This window comes from Tyto alba, unplaced genomic scaffold (assembly GCF_018691265.1).
Source record: "Tyto alba isolate M040663 unplaced genomic scaffold, T.alba_DEE_v4.0 Super-Scaffold_22, whole genome shotgun sequence".
Classification (NCBI taxonomy): Eukaryota; Metazoa; Chordata; class Aves; order Strigiformes; family Tytonidae; genus Tyto; species Tyto alba.
Window position 1 is genome coordinate 7,838,534 of NW_024881296.1, and position 23,667 is coordinate 7,862,200.

General features: G+C 44.5%; 1 protein-coding gene across 4 annotated transcripts in view; it reads left to right on the top strand.

The window, feature by feature from the left end:
* SLC35F3 (solute carrier family 35 member F3) overlaps positions 1 to 23,667 on the top strand; it is a 178,774-nt gene that overhangs the window by 106,682 nt on the left and 48,425 nt on the right. The window contains exons 1-3 of one of the 4 annotated variants that reach the window (XM_033009537.2): positions 6,390 to 6,617; positions 8,414 to 8,497; positions 22,380 to 22,704. In XM_033009537.2, coding sequence (XP_032865428.1) covers positions 8,467 to 8,497; positions 22,380 to 22,704 — 356 coding nt within the window. In that variant the 5' untranslated portion in view covers positions 6,390 to 6,617; positions 8,414 to 8,466. Of the gene's footprint in view, positions 1 to 6,389; positions 6,618 to 8,413; positions 8,498 to 10,138; positions 10,239 to 22,379; positions 22,705 to 23,667 lie in introns of those variants that run through there. The other 3 variants (XM_033009552.2, XM_033009544.2, XM_042796159.1) reach the window with 3 other exon arrangements.

The window sequence follows — 23,667 nt, forward strand, 5'->3', positions numbered from 1 at the left end:
GCATGGTCTCCTGGCCTTTGCATCTTTATTAGAGGAGTCAGGTCCTCCAAAGCTGGGATGTTACAGCAGTAGAGGTTTAACACAGCTTACATACTGTTTCTGATAGCAGAAAACATGCACAACTACATTTAAATGCACTTCACATCCAGTGCTTTACAAAGACAACTGGCTGGGAGTGGATTGGTGGTAAAGAAAGTAGAGTTGATGCCCAGTTATTTTTAATGATGTATATATCCTAGATAATGAGAGGGTTAAGAAATAGGTGTTACTGAATCATTGGTATTGGTGACATAACAATGTATTTTGCATGATTTGGGGTCATTAAGGTCTCATAGTTAGACAGCATCCTATATGCAAATATGCAAGGAAAAGCAACTGCCTGATAAACCCATGAGGGTCATTAGAAAAACTGCCAGGCTGTTAGGATATGAGAACATGACTTTCTCATCTCCAGCCACAACTGCACAGGGAACTGCTAGCTTTGGGAATCGATGTTTGAAATGGCTAAAAAGTGACAAGAGACAGAAGGAGGGTTGGTGGAGTTGTCAGGAGCAGCTAGCGAAGAGCAGCTTCTACCAGGCAAAACTGCTGAGCCTGCTGGAGTTCCCAGGGAATGACAAACTGCAGGAAGGCAAATGGGCATCTTAAGTGTTTTACTGGTTTATTCCTTTTCAGTTTCTCCTGTGTTCCCACCACTAATATCAAGAAATGCTATATATTTAGGTAGTGTGATTGCTGTGTTTCATTATAGGCCACAGCTCCTCAAGGCAAGCCTTGCAGGTGGCCCCACTGAATAATCACAGTCACCACGTGGTGGGTTGTTCCTGAGCCATCTGGTCCAAAAGTAGGCAGTTCCCTTACACTACACCTGTGGAGAGGCAGAGGTGTAGAGCTGGTCCACTGAAGAAGCTATGTGGGCATCCTGGAATTGTGACAAGAGCCATGCAAATTTGCATTGTATTCATGGGCCGTTCGCCTTTCAACACCTGTTCTCAGTCTACTCTTGGTCGTAGGAGACCCAGTGGCCTTCAGAAAATTAATAGTCTCTGTTATATTTCTCCTGCACGTCCATTTTTGAGGAAGTATCGCCATGGGCTGATACCAGTGCTCATTTCCTCTGTGTTGCTGAAGACAATGAAGACTGATACTGAGTGGCTTTGGGATGCCCTTGACCCTTGGCAGTGTCAAATAGGTTTGAAGCAGCTTGGCAAACATCTGATTCCCTTGTAAATGTAAGGCTTTCTTCACAAAACTTTGCAATCCCATACCTGCCCATGAGCACTAAATTAACTTTTCTTTAAAATTCAAAGTAACATAAAAGTTGGCAAAATGTTTCCCTACCAAAACATGGTTGACATGAATGTTCCCTGTCAAAATCCTAAAGCACAAGTCTGAAAATTGAAGTTATATGGTCCAGTGTTGAAACTCAGACTTAAACTAGCTTTTTTTTTTTCTTACATTTTGTGGCATTCCCCAGTATTATTTGAAATGCAGCTGTTCTTTGTGCACAAAACCAGGAGAGCTTCTCAGAAAATATTGGAAACAGTTAATATTTTATGAGATGTGGAAATGAAATTCATCAGTGCTGTCTTCTCTAGTAATGCTTATAGCAGTTATAAGGTTAAAAAAATGGTGGGGAAGATACTCTCACCAAGACTTTGCATCCGTGTCTAGGAACTGTTGGATATATGGTCGTGTATACAATCTGCAGCCTTTATGGGCAGCTCAGATTTGACTGTCATCTGTAGCACTGTATATGTGATCAAATTTGAAGAGAAGGCATTCAGGTATACTAGTAATGCTATAGCAGTCTCTGGTGCAGTCTGGCTGCCAGACAGGTTTTAATCCTTCCTCTTCCCTTCCGTGCCTTGTTCTGTGAATCCAAGACATGATACTGAAAGTAAGTGAGCTGTTTTGGAATAGGGAAAATTGGAAAGACATCATCCTTACACCTAGCCTAATATTGCAGGGAAAGACTGTATGTAAACTTGACAAAAAATGTGAATTTGTTCTGAGTGGAGGTTGTGAATGTAGGAGGCGTGCAAACAGAATAGTGGTGGATGGTCACCAGACAGCACATCTAAATGCAGATTTCAGAATGATTGCAAGACAGCAAATAGCACTTCCAAAATAGCTATTATTTCTGTTGGAAATGTGCTTTTGACATCTATGGCTTTTTAGCTGGGAAATATAAACAGATTAGAAAGTTATTAGGTGGTAGCCAAACAAAACTAACATGGCATTCAAGTAGAACAAGCTCCTCACAAACAGACTAATAATTATTTCTGGAGAATATTCACCAAATAATTTTAGATAAACTAGAGGAAAGGATGATCTGTTCCTGACAGATTGTGGGCAGTGTAGGTTTTATGCATGTATTTGACTCTTGGCAGATGAATTCATTCTGGCATGAGATGGAGCCTATTAGGAAATTGGCTACACAAGTAAAAGTCCACACTCCATTTCCTTTAGGGTTGCTAAGCACAACAATTATTGCCCTCAGTGGTAAGGCAAGCACTTAAATTAATAAATGTCCTATTAATGAGTACACTAAACACAAAAATGTCTGAACTGGAAAAATACCAACTGTGCATGTTACCAACTAGGCACGTGTTTCATGTTGGTTAAACAAACTAGCTAATAGGATAAAAGTTAAAGCCCGTAGCACACATAGCTGTGAGAATTTAGTTTTGTCTTGAATCTACCTTTCTATGTCAATAAGAAATCTTTCAGAAAAGTGGTGATGATACATGAGCTTAAAAACGGTATAATGCTGGGGTTTAGCACACTTGTATGTAAGTTTATGTGTAAAAAAAACCCCACACAGTGACTATAATTTCTTAATCTAAAATGAAGAAGGGTAACTGACTGTGACAAAACCAGTTCCATCAAACTACAAATTCTACAGATTCTTCAAACTGGGAAAATTCTAACTATTTCATACTGGATTTTTAATCTGACCTTGTCTTTTTCACATGAAGCATCCTTGCTCTTGATGGGAAATGAAAGTCTGCTTTCTCCAGTTTTCAAGCTTTGAGAGTTTCCTCTCCACATTTGTAAGTTGTCTGCAGCCCAGACATCCACCAGCTTCTCCTCCATTGCCTCTTGAACACAGGAGTCATGCTGTAGAGGAAAAAAGCCATAAATTTGACTTGAAATTTTACCCTGACTGCATCAGTTTTGCATTGCTTATACTGTAAGATGGTTACTCTAAATTAAATTAAATGTGATCCAGCAGCAAATGTGTTAAGGCTTAGGGAGGTGGGAAGGCTGCAGCGTGATACAAGTTCCAGAAAGTAACAAGCCTGCTGCCAAATGCAGCTCTCACTGTAGGGCCCCTGGAATACAGTCCTCAGGGACCCTAGTCTTCATTAAATAAACACAAGTTTTTGTTATTGTGATATGCAGCTGATATTTTTATGCACTGTGCAAGATGGGCCTAGTGCGGATCTCTGGTGTAAGTGTGCACGCCTGTAAGGGCAGCAAGAGAAATCAGAGACTGATGGAGTTAAAGCGCTCTGGGATCCGGGTGGAGCAGAGCCCTATCAGACTGCATCAGCCCCCATTAGCTATACTTGACACAGGCACTGGGCAAAAGATTTCCAAAAGCCTGCAAGTGGTTGGATGTCCGATCCCCCAACTTGAAACCAGTCTTAGTTGGATACTAATTGTCCTCAGTGCCTTTGAAAGCTTCTCTGGGGTGACTAAACTGAAGCTCGAGGAGGAGTCTTGAGTGCTGTGATCATGCAAGCCATCACCAGAGGAGGAAGGGCGGGAGGTTTGAAGGCTTAGATGCCTCCCAGCTCTCTCGCAGCGTGGGCTGGCAGAGGTGGGCTGGTCTCTGCTAAGTGGTGCGCTTGGACACCACCCTCATGTAGGCAACCGGGGATCCCGCCAGCCAAAGGGGATGGTTATTGCCCTATGAGTCTGTGACCTTTGGAGTTCTCGGCTCACATAAAACTTTGCAAGACTGAAACATGTTAACAACTCCACAAATCCTGCAATGTTAAATATATGCAGAGTCAAAATAACATGCCATCAAAAAACCCAATAATTCGTCTTGTTTTCAGTGTGATTCTCTAGGGAAGCAACACCACCCTCCAAGTAAAATAAAGTACTTACTGTGTTTTTCTTTTAAAAAATAAGAGAGCATAAACCTTGCAGAAAGGCAAGGGTATAAGTGCCCAGCAACAAAGACTTTTTATTAAATAGCCTTTTAATTCTTATGAATGTCCCACTGATTACAAGATATAACCAGCAGAGAAGTCTGATTGTCCTGCCTTGCACAACCATTTACCTCTAGGAAAAGTAGATGAAATTTGGATGTAAAATGCTGATTTAGTAGTTTCTTTCTAACATAGCAGAGATTCAGATGATCCTGGAAGGTAAGGTCAGAGCAGAAGCCAGCCAGGGTTATCTGGGTTCTGTTCCTCACTGATGTTACTTGGTCATCTGAATCTGAGAGAGGCGCTTAAATTCCGTGGCTGTATTTTACCCACCAGTGAGCCTGAAGTTTCTTCACAGATGCAGTGTAAAATAGATTAACATATTATAACGTGCTTTGAAATCCTCAGATAAAAGGCACTGTGAGGTTGCAAAACATTTCATGGACAGAACCATCCGAGGTGAGATCTGCCTCTTTTTATGTAACTTCTTTCAAAGATCAGAAGCTAACTGGACTCTGAGATTAAATAGTGCAGTGAAACAAGAGGGACCCACGGTTCCCAACGTGCCTGTGATCTGTAGCATCACAGGAAGCCGAATGGATCAGATAATTCTATTAAGAAGGCCTGGAAATAACTATGAAAGCCAGTTCTTTTTTCATTTGACCAAGCCAAGCTTTTGTGATCTTAGCACTGAGCATATGAACATACTCTCCAGAAGGATCGCTTTGAAAGGAGCCTAATGATTTTTTTTAGAAAGCTCATCCCAAGGGCTGACGCAGAAGAGGTGTAGGAAATGCAAACCTCTCCTGAGCTTCATCAGACTGCAGATCACCAGATGAGACCTATGCAAACTAACAGTCAATACCTGACCCACCAGGAAAGCTCGCCTCTTAAGTACAAAGAGCTGGCTGGCTGGCACATGGAAGGTGGCGTTTTCCCACGGTTTGCTTAACAGTCTGTTGGGGCTGCTTTTCAATAGCTAGTATTTATATCATTAACAAATACTTCGGTATGTTTGTGGAGTATTGATGGCTGCCCAGTCTTGTTTGCAAAGTACACTCATTTTAATTTGACCAAATCTTAAGAAATGTTGAGTATTTGCACCTCTGTCTGCTGACGCATCTCATATTGGAACCTAGTAAATGTACTAAGTATTTTCATATCCACAGAAGAAATCCTAGGAGTGCAGGGTGCTGAGGTCACCATGCTCAGCATCTTGGGAAAGCTGGTTCTTTGCCTTTAGCGATATAATCTTTTTAACGTTTCATATCCATTCATTAGGATGTGTTCTTTCCTGGATCCACTTGCTTTAAGTCTTGTTAATGAATACCAGCTAGACTTTTCCATATTGACAGAAGGGTAATGTTGGTATGTTGTTGGTATGTCATGACCGGGTGCCTTAAAATTATTGCTGAAAAAAATCCACCGTAATAAGTTGCTACGTAAGAGAAGCATCCAGTTGTGAAATACCACATTTTATTTAACTTGTGTGTAGCTATGGAGGTATTTTGTTTCCTGCCTCAAAAAGGAGTTGGTGAGCTGTATTAGGAAAGCTGTAGAGTATGCTACTGCAAGTATTGGAATATTATTGATAAATCAATGGCGTATCCTCATCTTGAATGCTGTGTCTAATTTTGGTCACCCTCCTAGAAAGGACGCAGCAGGAACAGAAAGGATGGTAGAAATCAGTAAAGGCACGGATGAAAATCGACACAGAACAGTGACGGGACCTGAAGGAAAATAAAGGAGGGCTATAGCGTGGGCAAATAAAAAAATGGCTTGGAGAGTGTAAGCGATCCTTTCCCGTATGACAGTAAGAAGGGAGCGGAGCAGACCGTGAAGAGCCAGGAGCCCTTTCCGTGCGGTGCGGTGCGGTGCGGTGCGGTGCGGTGCGGTAGCCCGGCGCCCGCAGAGCTGGCCGGGGCCGGGAGCCCGGCTGGCCCCGGGCAGCCCGGGCACGGCAGCGGGAGCCGCGGTACGGTCGGGGCTCCCTGCGCGCTCCGCCGGAGCGGGGGCCCGGGAAGGCGCCCGCGGCCCCGGGGCGGCCGCGCCGGGCACTGGCGCCCGGGGCTCGGCTGCGCCCCTCGCCGCGGCGTCCGGTCGCCACCCCGCCTCGACCCGGGGGGGCGGCCCCGGGGGGGCGGGCGGGGGGGGGGGGGGGCCGTGCCGGTGACGTCGGGTTTGCAGCAGCCCCGAGCGGCAGCGGGCGGGCGGGCGGGCGGGCTGGCGAGCCCCAGCCCCCGCCGCCGCCCGGTGCTGCGGCAGAGGGCGGCGGGCCGGGAGCCGTACCGGGGAGCGCCGCCGAGGAGGGCTCCGGCGGCGCCAGGATGTAGGCGCGGGGCGGCGGGGGAGCTGCCGCCGGCGACGGGCTCGCCATGAAGAAGCACTCGGCCAGGGTGGCCCCCCTCAGCGCCTGCAACAGCCCCGTCCTCACCCTCACCAAAGTGGAAGGTAAACCGCGACGCTGTGGAGCGGAACGGGGGGAACCGCCGCGGGGGATGCTCCGGGGACGACCGAGTACCGCGACACGGGATGCTCCGGGGAGACCGGGTACCGCGACACGGGATGCTCCGGGGCCACCGAGTGCGGTGCCGGAGCGATTCCTGGCGGCGGCGGGGCAGCTGCGCGACTCGTGGGAAGGTCCCCGCCGCTCTCCCACGGGTCGCGCAGCTCCCCCGCCGCCGGCCATCGCCGGCACCCACCCCTATCCCCGGCCCCGCTCTGCTCCGGCTCCTTGCGCCCCCCCCCCCCCCCCCCCCCCCCCCCGGCTCTAGAGGCAGAGCTCCTCTCCTGGAGCTCCCCGCGGGGCCCGGGAGTAGCCCTCCCAGGCCCCTGGGCAAGTACCAGCCAGGCAGGACCCCTGGCAGGAGGGAGAGAGGGAGGATGCTGGACAGATTTGACCCCCGGTGGGAGGGACACTGCCTCATGTCCCCGCCATCTGTCCTCACCTCTGGTTGCCAGTCCTGCTGCATGGTAGCAGTGGGGTCAGGGCTCCGTGGCCAGGAGGGACGTTAGGAACCCAGCAGCTGTGGAGGGGGTTGGCAGACCTTCAGGGATCACGGGGACCTCTGGAGACTTTCAGGGGTCATGGCTGGGGACCTTGAAATGGGCAGTGGTGCGCTCGGGAGGGTTTCCCAGAGAGGTCTGAAGCTCTGGGCGTCGCTAGTGGGGAGGTCTGGGGCGAGGAGCTGCAATCGGGTAGAAGCCTGTAGGCCATGTCCTAGAGAGGCAGAGCAGGTGAGATGGAGGGGGTGATGCAGAAGCAGGAGGAACAGGAAGGTGCAGGTCAGGAAGGGGATCCCATCTGAGGGGTGGATACAGAGCTCAGTTCCTGAAGGAAGGGCAAAGAGGAAGCCCCTGGTTTGGGGGATTCACTGGGGGACGTGGTAGTTGGTTGAGAGAATGGGATTGGTGAGAGGAAAAAGGTTGGCTGAGAGGAATGGAGGGAGGAGAGGCAGAAAAGGATGAGCAAGATAAGGCAAAGAGGAAGAACAACTCAAAAAAAAGGGAATGATTGGGCAGTAAGAGCTAAAATATGAATGTGAGACTCTATAGAAAGCTCATGAAGAAGAAAAAAAGTAGTATTAAAAAACAGAAGCAAATAAAAGAAAAGAAAAAATGGTAGAAATAACTCTGTGGAGAAGAAAGTGAGAATATGCAGAAATGCCCAAGAGTGGGAAGGGAACTAAAATCAGCAAGTAGAAGTGGAAAATCAGGAGTATCTGAAGGTTGTTATTTCAGTTCCTGGACAATACAGCTGTTGCATTCCCCCAACATAAAAACCACCTGCTGTAGAGATAGGAAAAGGGATCTCAGTTTTTGGACCAAAAGAAGAGCAGGCCTGATCTCCATCGCGCTATAATTAGGATTTTAAAAAAAGCTCTTGGGGTAAGCCCTGTGCACTGTAGAGTGTTTCTCTCAAGGTTCGCATTGGAGCCTCCTCTAGGCAGGGAGCACATCTCCCTTTCTTTTGGTGCACTGCACGTGCTTTATGAATCATAAAATAATAATAATCCACCAGGTTCCAGCTTTGAAATGTGGGTCATCTCACTCCTCTTCTACCAGTTCAAATGCAGTTTATTACCCACCTTATATAGAAACAGAAGCAGCTCAATCTTTCCCTGTGCCGTAAAATTGAATCCTTTCAAGCCTTTCCCTGTCTGCTCTGCATACCAGCTCTCAGATACCTTATCACTGCCCACCAGAGACTTTGTTGACTTAGTTGGACTTTTCCTTCTTTACCTCAGATTCTTTTTTCCTTTATCATCCGTGGCAAAAATCTAAATTGCCTTGATGGTGTATGATAGAGCCCAAAGGTTGTACAGAGGCAGGTAAGAGTTTCCTTTGCTATTTACTTCCTTTTAATGAAACTGACTGGCTTCATTTGAGAGCTTATTTTTCCAAATCAATTGACAATATTTCCTTTCAGACTAATATTGACTGATTTTGCCAGCTGGTGTTTAGAGCCATATGAAAAAGCCAAGATGCAGTTATAGGCAAAAATAAAGTGAGGCAGTGGACATACTGTGGACTGCTTGCTTCCCTTGGTCCGGCTGCTGTACCTCTGGCAAAGATTTGCCTTCCTAAAGCTCTCTAGTAGCCCAAGTCCCTTGCAAAGACGTAGCCAATGCTGCAAGAGCAAGATAGCAAAAATCTTCCTCTGCTTCGTAGTTATGATTATTTTCCCCCCTATCAACCACCATCAAAGCATTTCAAGGATCTCCAGCAGAACCACGAGGAATATGTTTCACTCTAGGATAGTTAGCTGAGAAGAGCCTTTCATTGATATGCATTGCTGTAAAGCCTTCCAGCATTTCCTCAATTTTCCTGTCGGTGCAGTAGTTTCTTTGCTTTAAAAGGGAGATAAGGACTTTGTGCGCCTTCAGAAGTGTGACTGCCATTTCGAATTACTTCACAGATTGAATCATCAGTATGCTCTGAGCCTGCTGTACCAGCACTTTTTGAGACAACCATATCTACATGCATCACTCAGGCAGGCAGTAACCATACCATGTGTTTTCTGTGCCTGGTACTGTTGCACACACTTCATGCTTTGAGAAACGTAGGCTCAGTGCCTAATTTGTGCTTGTTATCTTTCTGTTGTTTTTGTCACCGGTTTCCATCCATGCCACAGTGGCCATGCCTTCCAGACCAGCCAATTGGCTGGTTTCACCCTATTTGTACATGAAAGCACAGTGTGCTTTGAGGACTGACTTCCCTTCCTTGGGGAGGTAAATATTTCCATCCCAGCTCTACATCTTGGGATCTTACAGAGATAGGTAACATCAACATTCATGACGAGCTGCAGGACAATCCCCTTGCCAGAGAAAACCCATCCTCCACTTAGCCCCTACTTAGAGTTACTTACTCCCAGGCTTCCAGCACCAAGGAAATGGTATAGCAGCCTCCCAGTATAGCACATTTCCTCTGCACTTTTCTGTCAGGAATAGTGACTGGTGATATTTAAAGTTGCTTATAAAGCAAATGATAGCTCTCTGCTTTTAATTATGACACACAGATGTCTAAACTGAGTTGCTGCCTAACCAGATTCTGCCACATGGTCAGCTGGAGTAACCTTGTCTGCATCACTGGAGTTGCAGGAAATTTGTACAAATACAAATGAGAAATTAATTTGGCCTTTAATATATTTGCATGCCTGAAGAGAATTCATCACAAGTGTATCAACACTGTAATCACTTTAATAATAAATCTTTTTTACTTCTTTAGCAAGCACAAACTGAAGATCCCAAGCACAGCAAAAACTTTCATGAGTAGCAGTCTGCTTCCTTAGGAGATGAAATTCTTATTATCCTCATTTTGCAGATGGAGCAGCCGAAAAACTGCAGAATGAAGCAACTTGTCTAAAAACAGGCAGCACATCTTTTCACAGAGCAGGCAAAAAAAGACCTGCTGTAGATAGGAATGGATCCCCAAACTTTCCACACATGTTTTCTGGCTACGGGAGGGCACTGCCACAAATGGATGCAATAGGGGTGGGAGAAGACTTACTGAAATCAGTGACTTCAAGTTCCTACTGAAACTTTTGCTTTGGGAAATAAGCTCAAATGCTGCGTAAGTATGTCTCTGGATAAATACTGTGTAGCTATTAGCGGTGTTCTGCTGGTGGCATCTAAAGGTTTTGGTAGTCAGACAACACTTGTTTGTATTTTGACTGAGCACTAGGGCAGGCCCTGTGAAGATGTCACCCAGGAGTTAGCGTCTTTAGGAGCAAGAATTGTGCCCACTGGTCTTTTTTGTGTGAGAGCAGTAGATTATAGAAACACACGGTGCTCATGTGTTCTAGAAAACAGAAGCAGCTGGAGAGCAGGAAAGGCCGGTGGTTTGGTGGCTCGGCAGGGCTGTGGGTTTGTGTAGGCTTCCCCACCGAAGCGACTGTCGCGAGGAATGCGTGTTGGCAGCTGCGTGGAGTAATTAACTTGCAAAACATTCACTTTTGCTCAGGCTGTCTTTCTGCACAGAAGACAGTCTTCAGCATGAGCATTCAGAATCCGGGCAGAGACCATCAAACCCGCCTTGCGCTTGCTCCGTAGTTGCGGTAGCAGCTTTCGCTCTCTCCTGAACGGAGCTGGGAGGGAGGGAATGCCCTTCCGGGGAAGGTAGGGGTAACAAGTTTGCGTGCAGCTACAGGAATGAATGGGGGTGTAAGTTTGCTGTGTGTCTGCTTCTCCACGGTACCTGTGCTGTTATTACAGGGTCAAGTCAACACGACTTACTCCCCTGACAGAAAAGCGGTACCCTCTTCCATGTTCGCTGTGGATACCGAGTGTTAGGTGCGTGGAGGCAGTAATTACACCCTGGCTTTGCCCCAGGGCAACTTTTACCCATTTTGCCTATTCCTTGCAGTATTTTCAGTTAACACGACAGCATATTTGAGCAGATACCCAAAATCTTGTTCCAATGGCATGAGGAGTTTCATCTTGCATAACACCTGGCTCCCTTCCCAAATGGCACCGTGCTTTCTTAGGCTTTAAACAGCCTCAAAATGAGCTGCTCTTAGCTGTGCTAGGCTTACTCACTGGGGATTCCCACCAGCTCATCTTTGATCGTGTCCCACTGGTTATTTCGTATACCATCTCGCCTGTGCAAACTCATAAGCTATAGGTTTGGAGGTGACTCATTACTTCTGCACTGTATGTCTCCTCCCCAAATGGTACAAAAATAAAATAAGACCATTTTTATGTTACTAAACTAATGCCAGAGCAGGAGCTTTAATGCATCATGAAGCAGAGAGATAAGTTATTAAAGATTTATTCAAGCTTCCTTACTTTAGTGGCTGAAATGAGCCAATATGTACACACTATAGACAAACAATAATTTCATTTACTGTGACAGAGCTTAAGAATAGCAGCAACCATTGGATCATCTTCTCAGACCTTCTATGGATCACAGATCATCACATTTCAGCCACTTATCCGTAACAGAAGCAAGGTGCATTTTCTAGTCATCTTGAATCAATTTAGGCATTTGCTCTCAAAAAATAAGCAGATTACTAATCCATCTATTTATTTATAGATTTCTCCTGTGAGAAGTTGGGACAAGAACTAGTAAAAAATAAATATTACGTCACTAGAACACATCATTCATTGTCTCCTATTTTCATTTTATAATGCTTGTAAAAGAAATTTTGTTCCTCTTTCCCAATGGCTGACAATTGTAAGCAGTAGGATTTGTAGCATAGAAGTAGTTCAGTATAAGAGCCAGAGTTCAGAAAAGACTCGTAGTTCAGCATAAACGTATGATAGCTCAACATGTATTCCCCAGCAGTTTCCCAGTTATAAGCCTCATATATAGCGTTATTTATTCTGTAGCTTTCCTAGCACGTTCTACTCAGCACAGCACATTCACTCATATACGAAGCGGCTTGCTAGTTGGCTCGAGTACCATTGCCAACCTTTAGTCCACAGCCCAGTTAATCTTTGTTAATTATAAACCATGAGATGCCACTGCAGACCTGGATAGCATCCTGCGGAAGCAGGAATTTGGCCAATGAAAGAGTAGATTTACTTTGTAGTCTTCACTGAGTTTTGCTGGCAGCCACTGCAGCATAAGATCAAAGGCAGCAGGAAACAAGGTGTTTTTAGCAGTGCAGGGATGGCTTGTTTTTAGGCAGAACTGCCTGCCAAATGAGTAGGCACTGTGTATTGGAGAAGCCAGGTACCACCTCCAATGTTAACTGCCCAGTGCCAGGAACTTGGATCCACTCCACCTAGGCATAATGCAGGTGTACCTAGCCTGGAAATGTTGTGAGTCCTACTCTAGGCCTGAATTTCACCATGGGATCTAGCACCCTTTGATTATACAAAAGTTACCTGTTGACTCTTCTGAAAGTAATATGTATAGATTTCTCTCATTATCACTATTTCTGACCTCCTCAAATGAAAAAAAAAGTGAGCCCCATAAGCCTCGTAATTCAGTCATGGAGAATATAGAAGTGAAGAAGTACGATCTAGAAATGCCTTTTCCACAATCACCTCAAATTCCCTACTGTAAGTCTCAGTATTTATGGCTGAAAAAGGCATGAGTCTGTCTTGTATAGCTAGTTGAAAGACTTGAGGAATAGCGGGTTGCAAAAGCCTTTCTCACTGAAAAGAGGAAGAGGCAAGTATCAGAGAGAAAATAGAAACTAGAATTTTTGCCTGTAATGCTCAAAGTTCTACTGAGTGCTTTGGTGCCAACATGGTTCTAGCCAAACCTAGCTTTGTTATCAAAGGAGACCCAGCTTCTTCTGAGCTTGCTGGTGAGAGGTGAGGAAGCATCCTCTTCTTTCTTCCAGTAGATCCTTGAGCAGCAAATCATGTGGGGACTTCTCTGGATATATATGTGTAACTGCAGTCACTGTGAGCACACTCGAGTCCATGTCAAGTCCACGTTAATATCTGATTATTGGCTGACAGAGAACAGATGCTCCAACTATCTTGTTCTGAACGTAGGACCTAAAGAAAACATTATGTTTGAGGTTCAATAGCATATTAACCCTTTTGCTTCTAAGGGAACAGCCAATTGGAGTTAGAATTCAGTATGCAAGAAACCAATTGGCTATAGCAAAATCTTGTCTCTAAAATTGTGTTCACTTGAAAGCCAAGCAGCTTTCAATTCAATTTTGGAAAGCTCCATGAGGGAGAGAGAACATTGTCTAGTTTTTGATTAAATGCAGCCAGCATAGCCCCCACAGTTAGCATGAATTCACTTACCTCTTAATATAAATACCTGTATATATGTAGTGATATAAATGTGCTATTTATATTCGTATAAGTAGTTGAATTCCCTTGGAGACAAAACTATTACTCAGGAAAGGCACATGGCACTCAAACGCCTGGCTAATTAATTCAGTAGTTTGCTGCAGAGAATCCAGTCTGTTTTTTTTTCACCAGAACAGGCAATCATCTCTCAAACCTTTGTTCAGGGTGAAATTTGCACAGACTCTGATCAAAATTTGCCCATAGTACAGTTTTGGTCTGTAGAAGTTCTGCTTCTACAGAGATGCTGGTCTCCTCAAAGTAAATGGTGAAACTCCCAGTGACCTTGCCAGGTAACTCACTGCAAGCTTCAGTCCCATTTTTATTCAAGAAGGGAGTGCAGAATAATGAAAAAAATAAAATTATCTTTTTCCATACTATCGAGAATGTGAATTTCATAATCAGAATTATTCTTTACATGCTTTTATGGCTGTTACTTTCCAGCACCACAATGCTGATACTGTAATAAGCACCCAGTATCTCTGTTTTCACTCTGGACCTCAGTCATGCATTCTGATTAATAAAAAGGACAGTATTTTGGGGAACTCCCCAGCCCACAAAATTCAGAGTGGAATATCATGCTTTAATGAGGCCCGTTTGAATTCAGCACTTTTAGTAGAATTTCTAAGCAGTTGCCTCTGAAGATGAATTAAATGGATTAAAGTTCAAATTGCTTCAGTATGGAGTTGGTAATTTTTCAGCTCTCTCTGTATCACTGACTGGAATTAGAATATATATTTTGCAGGAAGCCTTGCTGAAGTATTTGACAGAGGAAGAGAGGTATGTGTATACTAAGGAGGAGAACTTAGCATATCTTCAGCAAATACATGCAAATTATTTAATTGCAACTCTTAGTAAGCTTAGGTATAATATTTAACACAGGATAAAACAGGAGTTAATATATGATAACCCTCAGTGATAGAAAACAGTATATCTGAGAGTAGTACCTTAGGATTTGGGAGTACCTGTTAGAAGAAACTTGTGCCTATTTGGTACAAGTTAAACTATATGGATGATCTGGTGGTATCAGTGATGTGGGATAGATTTCCACAGACAAGACGACAACAGAATCATCCTGATCGCCAGTAAGCCAATAGACCTATTTCCTACCCTGTGGAAATTAAGGTGGGATGATCAGATAAGTCTGAATAACCTGCATAGATTATCGTGACATTTCACTTTGTATAATTAGTTCATTTATATTATGAATTCAGAAGAGGGTCTGAACTCAGAATGCATTTGTCTAGCTTTGAATCTGTGTTCATGCATTTTTCCCCATTTCCAGATACCTACATCTTTTATTCTGTAGCCTCAAGCAAATTCAGACCTTCTGACCTAATAGGTTCATACCCCGTTTTTGTTCTTTAAAATAACTTCTACTGTGGATTTTAAAACTATCTGCTGTATTGATTTATTCTTAATTTAGTCATGCCATTCCATGATCAAATTAAGTAAAATGATTTTTATCTGCTACTGTAAAAGCAAAGTATTTAAAGAAAGTGCTTTAAACTTTTAGTTTCCCAAATAGCATCTACAAATCCATATGTGCAATGCCATTTTGGCCAAATACTGTAATTTAAAAACTGATTTAATAAAGGTTTATGGGGTTTTGTCATTTTTCCATTACAATACATTAATTGGTATTCATTAAAAAATATAATACTGCTCTGTTAGACCTTCAGCACCCACCATGTTTGGAAAGTTGGGGAAATGTGTGCAGACTCAAAGCCACCGAAGTCCCACATGCCAGCCACCAATGGGGACTCACAGCTTCCCTGTAGGAGCCCAAGAGCTATTTCCTCAAAAAATCACACGCACACCCGCCATATGGGGCTTGACCAAAGGTCTGTCTGGTCCTGCCTCCAGCTCAGTGGAATTGATTGGGAAGGTGTATTTTCTAACCTGATATGCAACTCTCGCTCTGTGTGTGTGCTGACAGCTGCAGTTTCCCCAGATGTAGGAAGCAGCTTTTTTTCCCCCCTGATTTCTGCTTTGTTCCTAGTAAATTTTGGCAGCTGTTTTGCTTTTTTGGCTGCTACTGAACCCTGAGTTGCCCTTTTCGTGGAGCAGCCTGTGAAGGGCACGAGATCCCTGGTGGCAGTGGCCAGACCCCATTGCTGAGTGTGTAGAATGGGGGTCGTTTACTCCCACCTGCATCTCTTTATTGGCACACTTCTCCATCTGCTGATTTATGACCCAGTCACAGATCCAGTCATCCCTCACAGCTGGCCCTTACCCTTGCTGATCTGCCTAACTTCATGTTGTTAGGAAACTTCGTCACCTCACAACCCACCCCCTTGGTCAGGTTAGCTGTGGTTGTGGTAAAGAGTGCAGGTCCCACAGCAGACCTCTGCAGAGCTTCAGCCACTTCCCCCATTGCTGTACTTATTCCTCAGTGGTTTCCTATCTTGCACTGAGCCTTTTATCCATTACAGCACCTTCCCTGGCTGCTTGTTTTCTATAAGGCCCTTTGGAGTGGGATTTTGTCAGAAGCCTCTTAAAAACCTAGAAGGTGAAACTGCATCTCCTTTAACAATGTGCCTGTTGACCCCCAGGCTGCAGGAGGAATCATCTAACTTGCCTGGTAGGTAACGCCGAGCAGAGCCCTGTGCTTTACACCATGCTAGGATGCTTGTTCCTCACTATTGTTCACTCTCTCTAGCACTTACCACTCTGAAACAGGGTTGAGCTGGCAGCTAAGTGGCTGAACCCTTTCCTTCAAAAAGTGGAGGTGGAGTGTGTGCTCTTCTTCGGTAGCTCAGTGCCTAGAGCAGCCTTCCATCCCCTGCGCTTGAAGGAGCAAAGGTCCCATCTGCCTGTGGGTGCCTGTGGGTGCCCTAATCCACGGGCCCTCCAAGGCCAGGGGAACCCAGATACCAGCAAAGCGGATCTGCTCAGAATAGGAAACATCCTTATTTATTGGGAAAGCATGAAGTGAGGAGGTCATTTGCCCAAAGGAGAAAAATTGAGGCTCTAGGCCTTAGTCCAATGACTGCTTCAAATACAGAATAGAAATATTTCTTGGAGGTGACTCTTAAAATGAGAGAAACTCTCAAATATGTCTTTGAATCCTGACAGGGTCTGAGTATAAGAGAGGCACAAGCCTGCTTAGGAGTCATGGTGCTTAGGCATGCCCGGGAACAGATTCTTCAGCATATGAGGAGCTCTAGTGGGACTGGGAGGAGGATACAGCTGGTGCAAGCAGCCTTGGCAAAGCTAAAGCTAATTTGGAGAAGGAGGAAATGTCCCGTGATGCAGAAGTTGGGCTGTGCGTGCTCTCATTACTGATCTGTACAGCAGAGATATAGGCCTTTGGAAAGGTTGATATATGGAGATTACTGGCATCCAAGATGAAATATTAACAGTTTCTTACAACCAGCTCTCAGGATGACCTGTGAAAGGAGAGGTCATCATTGACAATGGCACGAGAAAACTGTACTAGCTAGTAGGTGATCTGTCAGGAGACAGATGAGTCCCTAAGACCTCACTCTTTAACCTGAACAACTGTGAAGAAAATTCCTAGGCAACATATCTGAATAAATATCAACATTTCAGATTTAGACAACTACCGTAGCAATTAGAGATGTAAATCACTTTGTGGATTTGGCACTTCATTTCTCCTCACAGGATGATGCCTCAGTTGTTTTTTAGCAGCTTAGCTCAAAAATCCTGGATAGCTAAGTAATGCATAGCTACTGTGGTAGACAGGAATGGGATAAAAAACACTTTGAGGAGTTGGGAGTCTGCTAAAGAGACAAATAGTATTGTATATCCAGAAAACCACCACCAGAAGTCATGTATGTACTTAGGTATGTTTGTAACTGGTAAGTAATGGAGTGGGAACAAATGGTCTCCCATTGATCTCTGTGTAGTAATTATTGGGTGAAGAGGAAGTCGCACAGCGTTCAAGGTTGTGAGAACATACCTTGTTTAGTGCCCAGTTCCAATCCCCCTGCATGTCACAAGTTTGTATAGCTGTAACCATGCTGAGGATCAGGCGCTTACAGGGCTTGCTTCAGCTCCTTCTCCACTGTTTATGATAAACATATAACATTTTTGCAAGCTTTACAGACATGTTCTGTGCAGTGCTCAAGCAGCTACAAAACATTTGAGAGGCTGGCAAAATGGAAATGTGCCTTGAGGATGGCTCATTTTGTAATTGTCACCGAGAACTGTGAGGATTCTTCCTTTTGTCAAATTTTCTTCCAGAAGCCTGACTTAAAGAACTGTTCAAGAATATGCTTACATTGAAGCACATTAATAGCCTGGGGAAGCTGGCAGAGTTGTGCATTATAATTAGGCACATGTTTCAGTCCCTAATAGGCAGGACCTTGGTCCGTGAGGATCACTTTCTCACTCTGAAGGCTTGTCAAGCGCACCCAGCACTTTTGTAATACTTCTTTCACTCATTTGCTGACTAGGTGGCAACAGCTAAAGCAGTTCACTGGTGACAGCTAAATATGTTTGTGTGGCAGGGCCCAGCTCTGAGCCTACCGGTGCTGTCTGTGGTGGCTTTACTCTCTGTTCCTGACAGCACCGGTGGAGAGGTGGGACTCATCGAGCTTCAGACACCTACGCTAGAGACACCTACTTCTGAGCTTGTCACCCCAGACTGTTTAGAGCTGGTGGAGAGAAACAAGCACTTGGAGAGGGTGATTCATCTGGCTTGTTTTAATCGTCTACTTTAGGAGGAGATAAATCGTGCTATGGAAATGTCTTTTTTCTGTCTACTAACTATGCAGAAAGTGTAAATGACTGTCTCAGATACACAAGTCTGCACAGCAGATGTCTCAAACTGAGCAGATGAATGCCACCCTTGGTTTTTATCAGGATCACATTTTTAACATGTATGGTGAGGTACAATGTGGTCCTATGGTAAGCCTTTAACTGGTTAACTGTGCACAAGAGGCTTAAGCCTTAAAGCACTTTTGAAGTGGTCTGAACAGGCTATTTAAAGGGGTTACCTCTGCTGGGGTGGATTTTCTCTAACCCAGTGCAAGCATCTGTAGTCAGTAAGAAAGGGCACATCGTCTAAAGCATCTGCCTTACATGGGATGTGTAGTGTGAGTAGCTCAGGTTTAGATGTCCCTACCACAGCTCTCTGAAGTCAGCTGAGAGGAGTCTCACCCATAATGGAGGAAACAGAGGGACAGCGGTTTTCTGAGGTTGGGGATCCTTGTAGATAATAGCATTGGCAGTGGCACTGGAGGTGATTTCCTTCCATTGCTTCTGAATGCCATGGGAGAGAGGTTGGCTGAAAGGGAGGAAGGCAGGAAGAGTGGTTCCAGTTGGGATTTATGAAACAGGAAAATGAATGAACAAAAGGGAGAATGAAAAACCAAATTTAGTAAAAGCAAAATAGGCATTTTTCCTCAGTCTCAGCATCTTGATTTACTCTTCTGGGGGAAACAGTAGCATACAGAGCAGTATGCTACAAGAGGTAAAGGAAGAAACCTATTAAAAGTCTGGAGGAGGATGTCCAGAAATAAAATTCTTTCGTGTCCTGTCTCATCCATTCTGAAAAGCCATTTTGCCATGTTTGAATTCCTGTGCGTTCTGTTGCCAGCTGGCCCTTGAGCAGTGCTAGAAAGAGAATGAGGAGCTTCTCATCCATGTGTGGGTTTGATGTCACCCCATCTGTGCACCTGCAAATTGGGTGACAAAACCCGTCCCCCTGGGGACACAGGGACTGGGCAGGGAAAGGTACAGCTCTGGGTGTTATGCATGCCAGCTGGCAGGCAATCCCCAACATGGTAGATGGGAGGAAGGGACCGCATGGGTGTATGTCATCTGTAGCGTCCACCATTTCCAAAGACAGTCTGGCTTGGGGCGGATTACATGCCAGGTACGCTCTGGGACAGTGCCGCATCCACTGGAAAAGGCTGTGCCCATTTGGCACCCAGCCCTCTGGCAGCACAGGAAATCATGAGGACACGATGCAGCTTCACTGACAGATAGTTAAAAGAAGTCTCAGCTTGTAACTGCTAATCACCGGGTCAGTAATTTCTACCCCAAAATATGGGGCCCATCATCTTGGAGCCCATCATGCCTAGGATAAGTTTTTACTCCGTCTAGCATGTAAGTGCATCCAAAGTATGAGCACCCCTCAAAACGTAAGCCTCGAGCTGCAAGATCACTTTAGAAGTGATACATGCAGTATTATCTTTTGCTGAAAGTGAATGTTTCTGTTAGTGTATTTAACACAAAATTAAATGTACGTGGACAAGTCGTTTTGCTTATGGGGCAGAGAAAACATCAGTAAAGTTTAGCTTTATTTCATAGGGAGTAATTGCCATGGAATAGAGTTAAAACACCGTGATATTCATGCAAGCTGTCCAAATGAGCTGCGGACTCATGCATACTTGCGCAGCGCAATGGGGATGAGGGTGGGCAGCTTCAGCCTTTGGTGGGGAGGAGATTCCCACCAGTGTCTGTTGTGGGGTGTCCACCAAACACTTCATTATTTTATGTCAAGTGTCCGGTGCATCAGGTGGTATAGCTGTGATCTTCCCCCCTTTCCATGATTGCCAAGACTAATGGGACAGAGGGCCAGACATGTTAACTTGCTGTCTCAGTGACCAATTCTTATTTTAGAAAAAATAACACAGTTTCAGTGTTGTGATTCAGAGCACCTACTCATCTTGGGATATTATATAGCCTAGTGGCTTAAGACATGTTCCCTCATGTTAAATATCTTCAGCAGGAGGGGTTTAAATACTGGTTTCTTGCTTCCTCGGGGAATAACTGCAGAGAAGTTGGGGACAGCGGGTACCCTGCTAGCTATCTTTTAGAAGGAGGAACGTTTTTGCCTCCCTCTCCACATAGTTGCAGAGATGCAGACTGAGCGGAGAAAGGCCCTTCCCTGCAATGATGCAGTGTCACAAGCCCCTCCTAAGCTCCCACTTGGCACTCTGGCTGCCTGGATTCATATTTTTCTGTGCCCAGCTCTTGCGGTGGGAAGGATGGGAGTTTGTTAAAGTGTGTGACGTTTTTGGTGTTACAGTGGCAACACCCAGTATAAAAGCTTGAGAGGAAAAGGATTCAGTAATCCCTGTGGGACTTGTGTGGTGGACAGCAAAGAGAGTGCTGGCAGCTGCCTGTTGCATGGTGAAGTTAAAAGAAATTAACGTACCATTGTTTGGTAAACTGAACCCTGAGTGGTCTGTGGAGCAAGTCAAGAAGCATTAGTTACAAGCAATGTATTACAAAGAAAATGAATCAGAATGATTTTGAATGAGCTAAGGTTTCACAGGCAGCCTTTTGTCAATTCTAGCTGCTTCTAGTATTTAGCAGGTAGCTTGTAACCTTTCCATTATGTGTTTAATACAAAGCCACGTTAATTTTGGATAATTCATTGGCCTGCTGGTGCATCTCCTGTTACATGAGAAGGTGCCCACACAATCTTCTATTGAAAACTGAAATAAGTAGAGAGATCAGCATCATCCCCATCTCTCTTAAAGCCACTCAAAAAGAGTAAATGTTTATACCTTTGCTTCTGTACACTCTTTTTAGATTTCAAGTTATCAAACAGGGGCTATAGTTTTTCCCGTTACAAGATACAGCTTTACTAGGCAAAGTAAGGGTACTCTTAGATCATGCATTTCCTATCTGTAAAAAATTAAATCATTCTCTCCATTGGAATAAACCTTTTCTTTACAAATTTAGGTTAACCTGAAATAAGAGGCTTTAAGAGATTTTCCATTCCAAATACTGATTCTCACCAGGATAAGGAAGGATTCTTTGTGCACGGGTCTCTTATTCTGCCTTGAATGCATATAAATATTTGGCAATAATACAGTCTGTCATTGTTCTGGCTCTACTTATATTTCTCTTTTCACCTTTCAATGCATGTAGTGACCTCTGGACACTTCTGAAGTTGTACATTCCTGGCTTTCAGCATTAATTACTATTTCATCCTCCTTCAAGTGAATGGACCAACTAAACTGCAGTCAACCTTTAACAGAAATCACTTCTGAGTGTTGCATGCGGGTGACTGGTGGCTTTAGCGGATGTTAAATGGGGTGAATTTATGGAAGGCAGGGGAAAGCCCTAAAGTCAGTGGCCTGCTGCTGAGGTCTGCCAGCATGTTTTGATCTCCGTAGGAGCTGAACCACCTAACCTCAGTTTACTTATTCATTCACAAGCTAAATACAGTATTTGCCGATAGTGGTATGATAGCATGGCTACAACAGTTCATGTTTAAAGATGCAAAGGGCACAGTTTTTTAGGAGAGAAATTTCCAGCAGCATGCTAGGCTCAGTTATACCAAGGCAAAGTTTCAGTCCAGTCTCCTTTGGTGCAGGACTCAAGCTAAAAAAAGTTAGGGTTGCCTAGTCTGAGGTGCTCCTCAGGCCATCCTGTGGGTTGGTGTAATGTTTCCATCTGGCTACAGCCTCAGGAGAGATGTTTTGCTAGGGATCACTGAAATGCCTGGTGATCCAAGTTCAGTATTAATCGTGTTACTTACATTACAGGGATTGTGCTTAACTGCAAGATTAAATACATTATCCCCTCTCTCCTTTTAAGAAACACCATATTCCATAAACTGCCCAATTCTGCATTTTTCAAGACAATAACAATTCCAAGTGTTGTTGTAATCCCCATTGCTGCTTTATTAAACTCAATGCCGTATTTTTCATTCATTTACATATCCTAACAGCATCAGTTTAAGTGGTGTGTTAAGCCTTTTTACGTACATCAGAGCAACATGTAATTTTCATTTCCATTTTACCTAGTGGCTTCTAAATCTAGAGGTGGTAATTATTATTTGCATTGTAATTATGCCTCAGTTGAAATAGAGGCTTTGCAATGATCTAAAACCAAAGGACATTTTGTGGCAAGATCTGGTGGGTTCTTTTACTGGTAAAGCTCCACATGACTTCAGAAGGCCCCAAGACTTGAAAACTAAAATTCAGGCTGGATTTCCTTAGTAAGCCTTGTGTTTTCTTCTCCCCAGGGGATGAGCGCTCCCGGGAGTCTCCAGCCCCAGCCGAAGCACAGATGCAATCTGGGGTGGAAGGCGCTGGAAGGGTGAACCGCTGTTGCTGGAAATGCTCCGTGACGCAACTCAAGAAGATTTTCTGGGGTGTGGCTGTGGTCCTGGGTGTCTGCTCCTCTTGGTCGGGTTCAACCCAGCTAGCAAAACTGACCTTTAAGAAATTTGATGCACCCTTCACTCTAACATGGTTTGCAACAAACTGGAACTTTTTATTCTTTCCTTTGTATTATCTTGGACATGTTTTTAAGTCAGCTGAAAAGCAGTCTCCAAAACAAAGATACAGGTATGGGAGCTTTTGGGTTTTTTCTCCTTTGGCTCTTGCATGCTGCTCTATGTCTAGTGGATGTTTTATTCTAATCAGTCAGTTAAATCAAACCTGCATCTGCTTTCCTCTCCAGATTTGTTAAAGGATGTTCTGAATTCATTGTGTGTCCTGTGCTAGTTACTATGTTATTATTCTTAATACAATTTCACTCCAACAGTAAGAAATCCAGGTTTATTTCCAATACATACAAGTCATGCAATGAAAGTATGCATTTTCTGCAATGACTTCCCAAGAGTTTTCTGTTCAAACCTCTGTGAACATCATTTTTTTAATTAATATCTTCTTCCTCTACCCACAGCTGACTTTTATGGCAATCTCTGAGTAAGCTAAGTAAGTTTTTCTTTTCCAAACTCAGGACTAGTGCAGTGCCTTGAATAGCCAAGTAAAAAGTATTGTAGTGTTTTCCTGGCATTAAGCCCCAGACATCAGAGATCAAGCTCTGATCCCAGTTAAACTCAAGCTGTTGTGTTTATTTCCGGGAGGAAGCGCAGTCATAACCAAAGGCAACACTTTGTCTTCAGCACACCTTGTCTTTACAGCAAGCCAAACCCACAAAGCCTGAAGCACTCATGGAGACCCCTGAGTGCCCATCCTCCATCAGGGGCTGAGGATGCTCTGCCTGCTTGAAGGACTGCCTCTTGGTGAGTGCTCCTTCATTTCATCTCCTGTTGGCCTGAGACGTGTCTGGGACAGATGGGATGACTCAGCCATCAAGATGTCCCACGTCAGAGAGCTTCCCTGATACATGGAAGGATGTGAACAGCGTTTTCCCCTTCTGTTACACAGTAGGGCTCACGGCCTTTTATTGAAGTAGCTCAGAAAGTAAACAGTAAGAAGTACACATTTCTCAGCTTCCAGCTGTGTAGCATCGAGGTGGAAACTTACTGCAGGAAAAATCTAAGAAACCAGGGTACTTGGGAA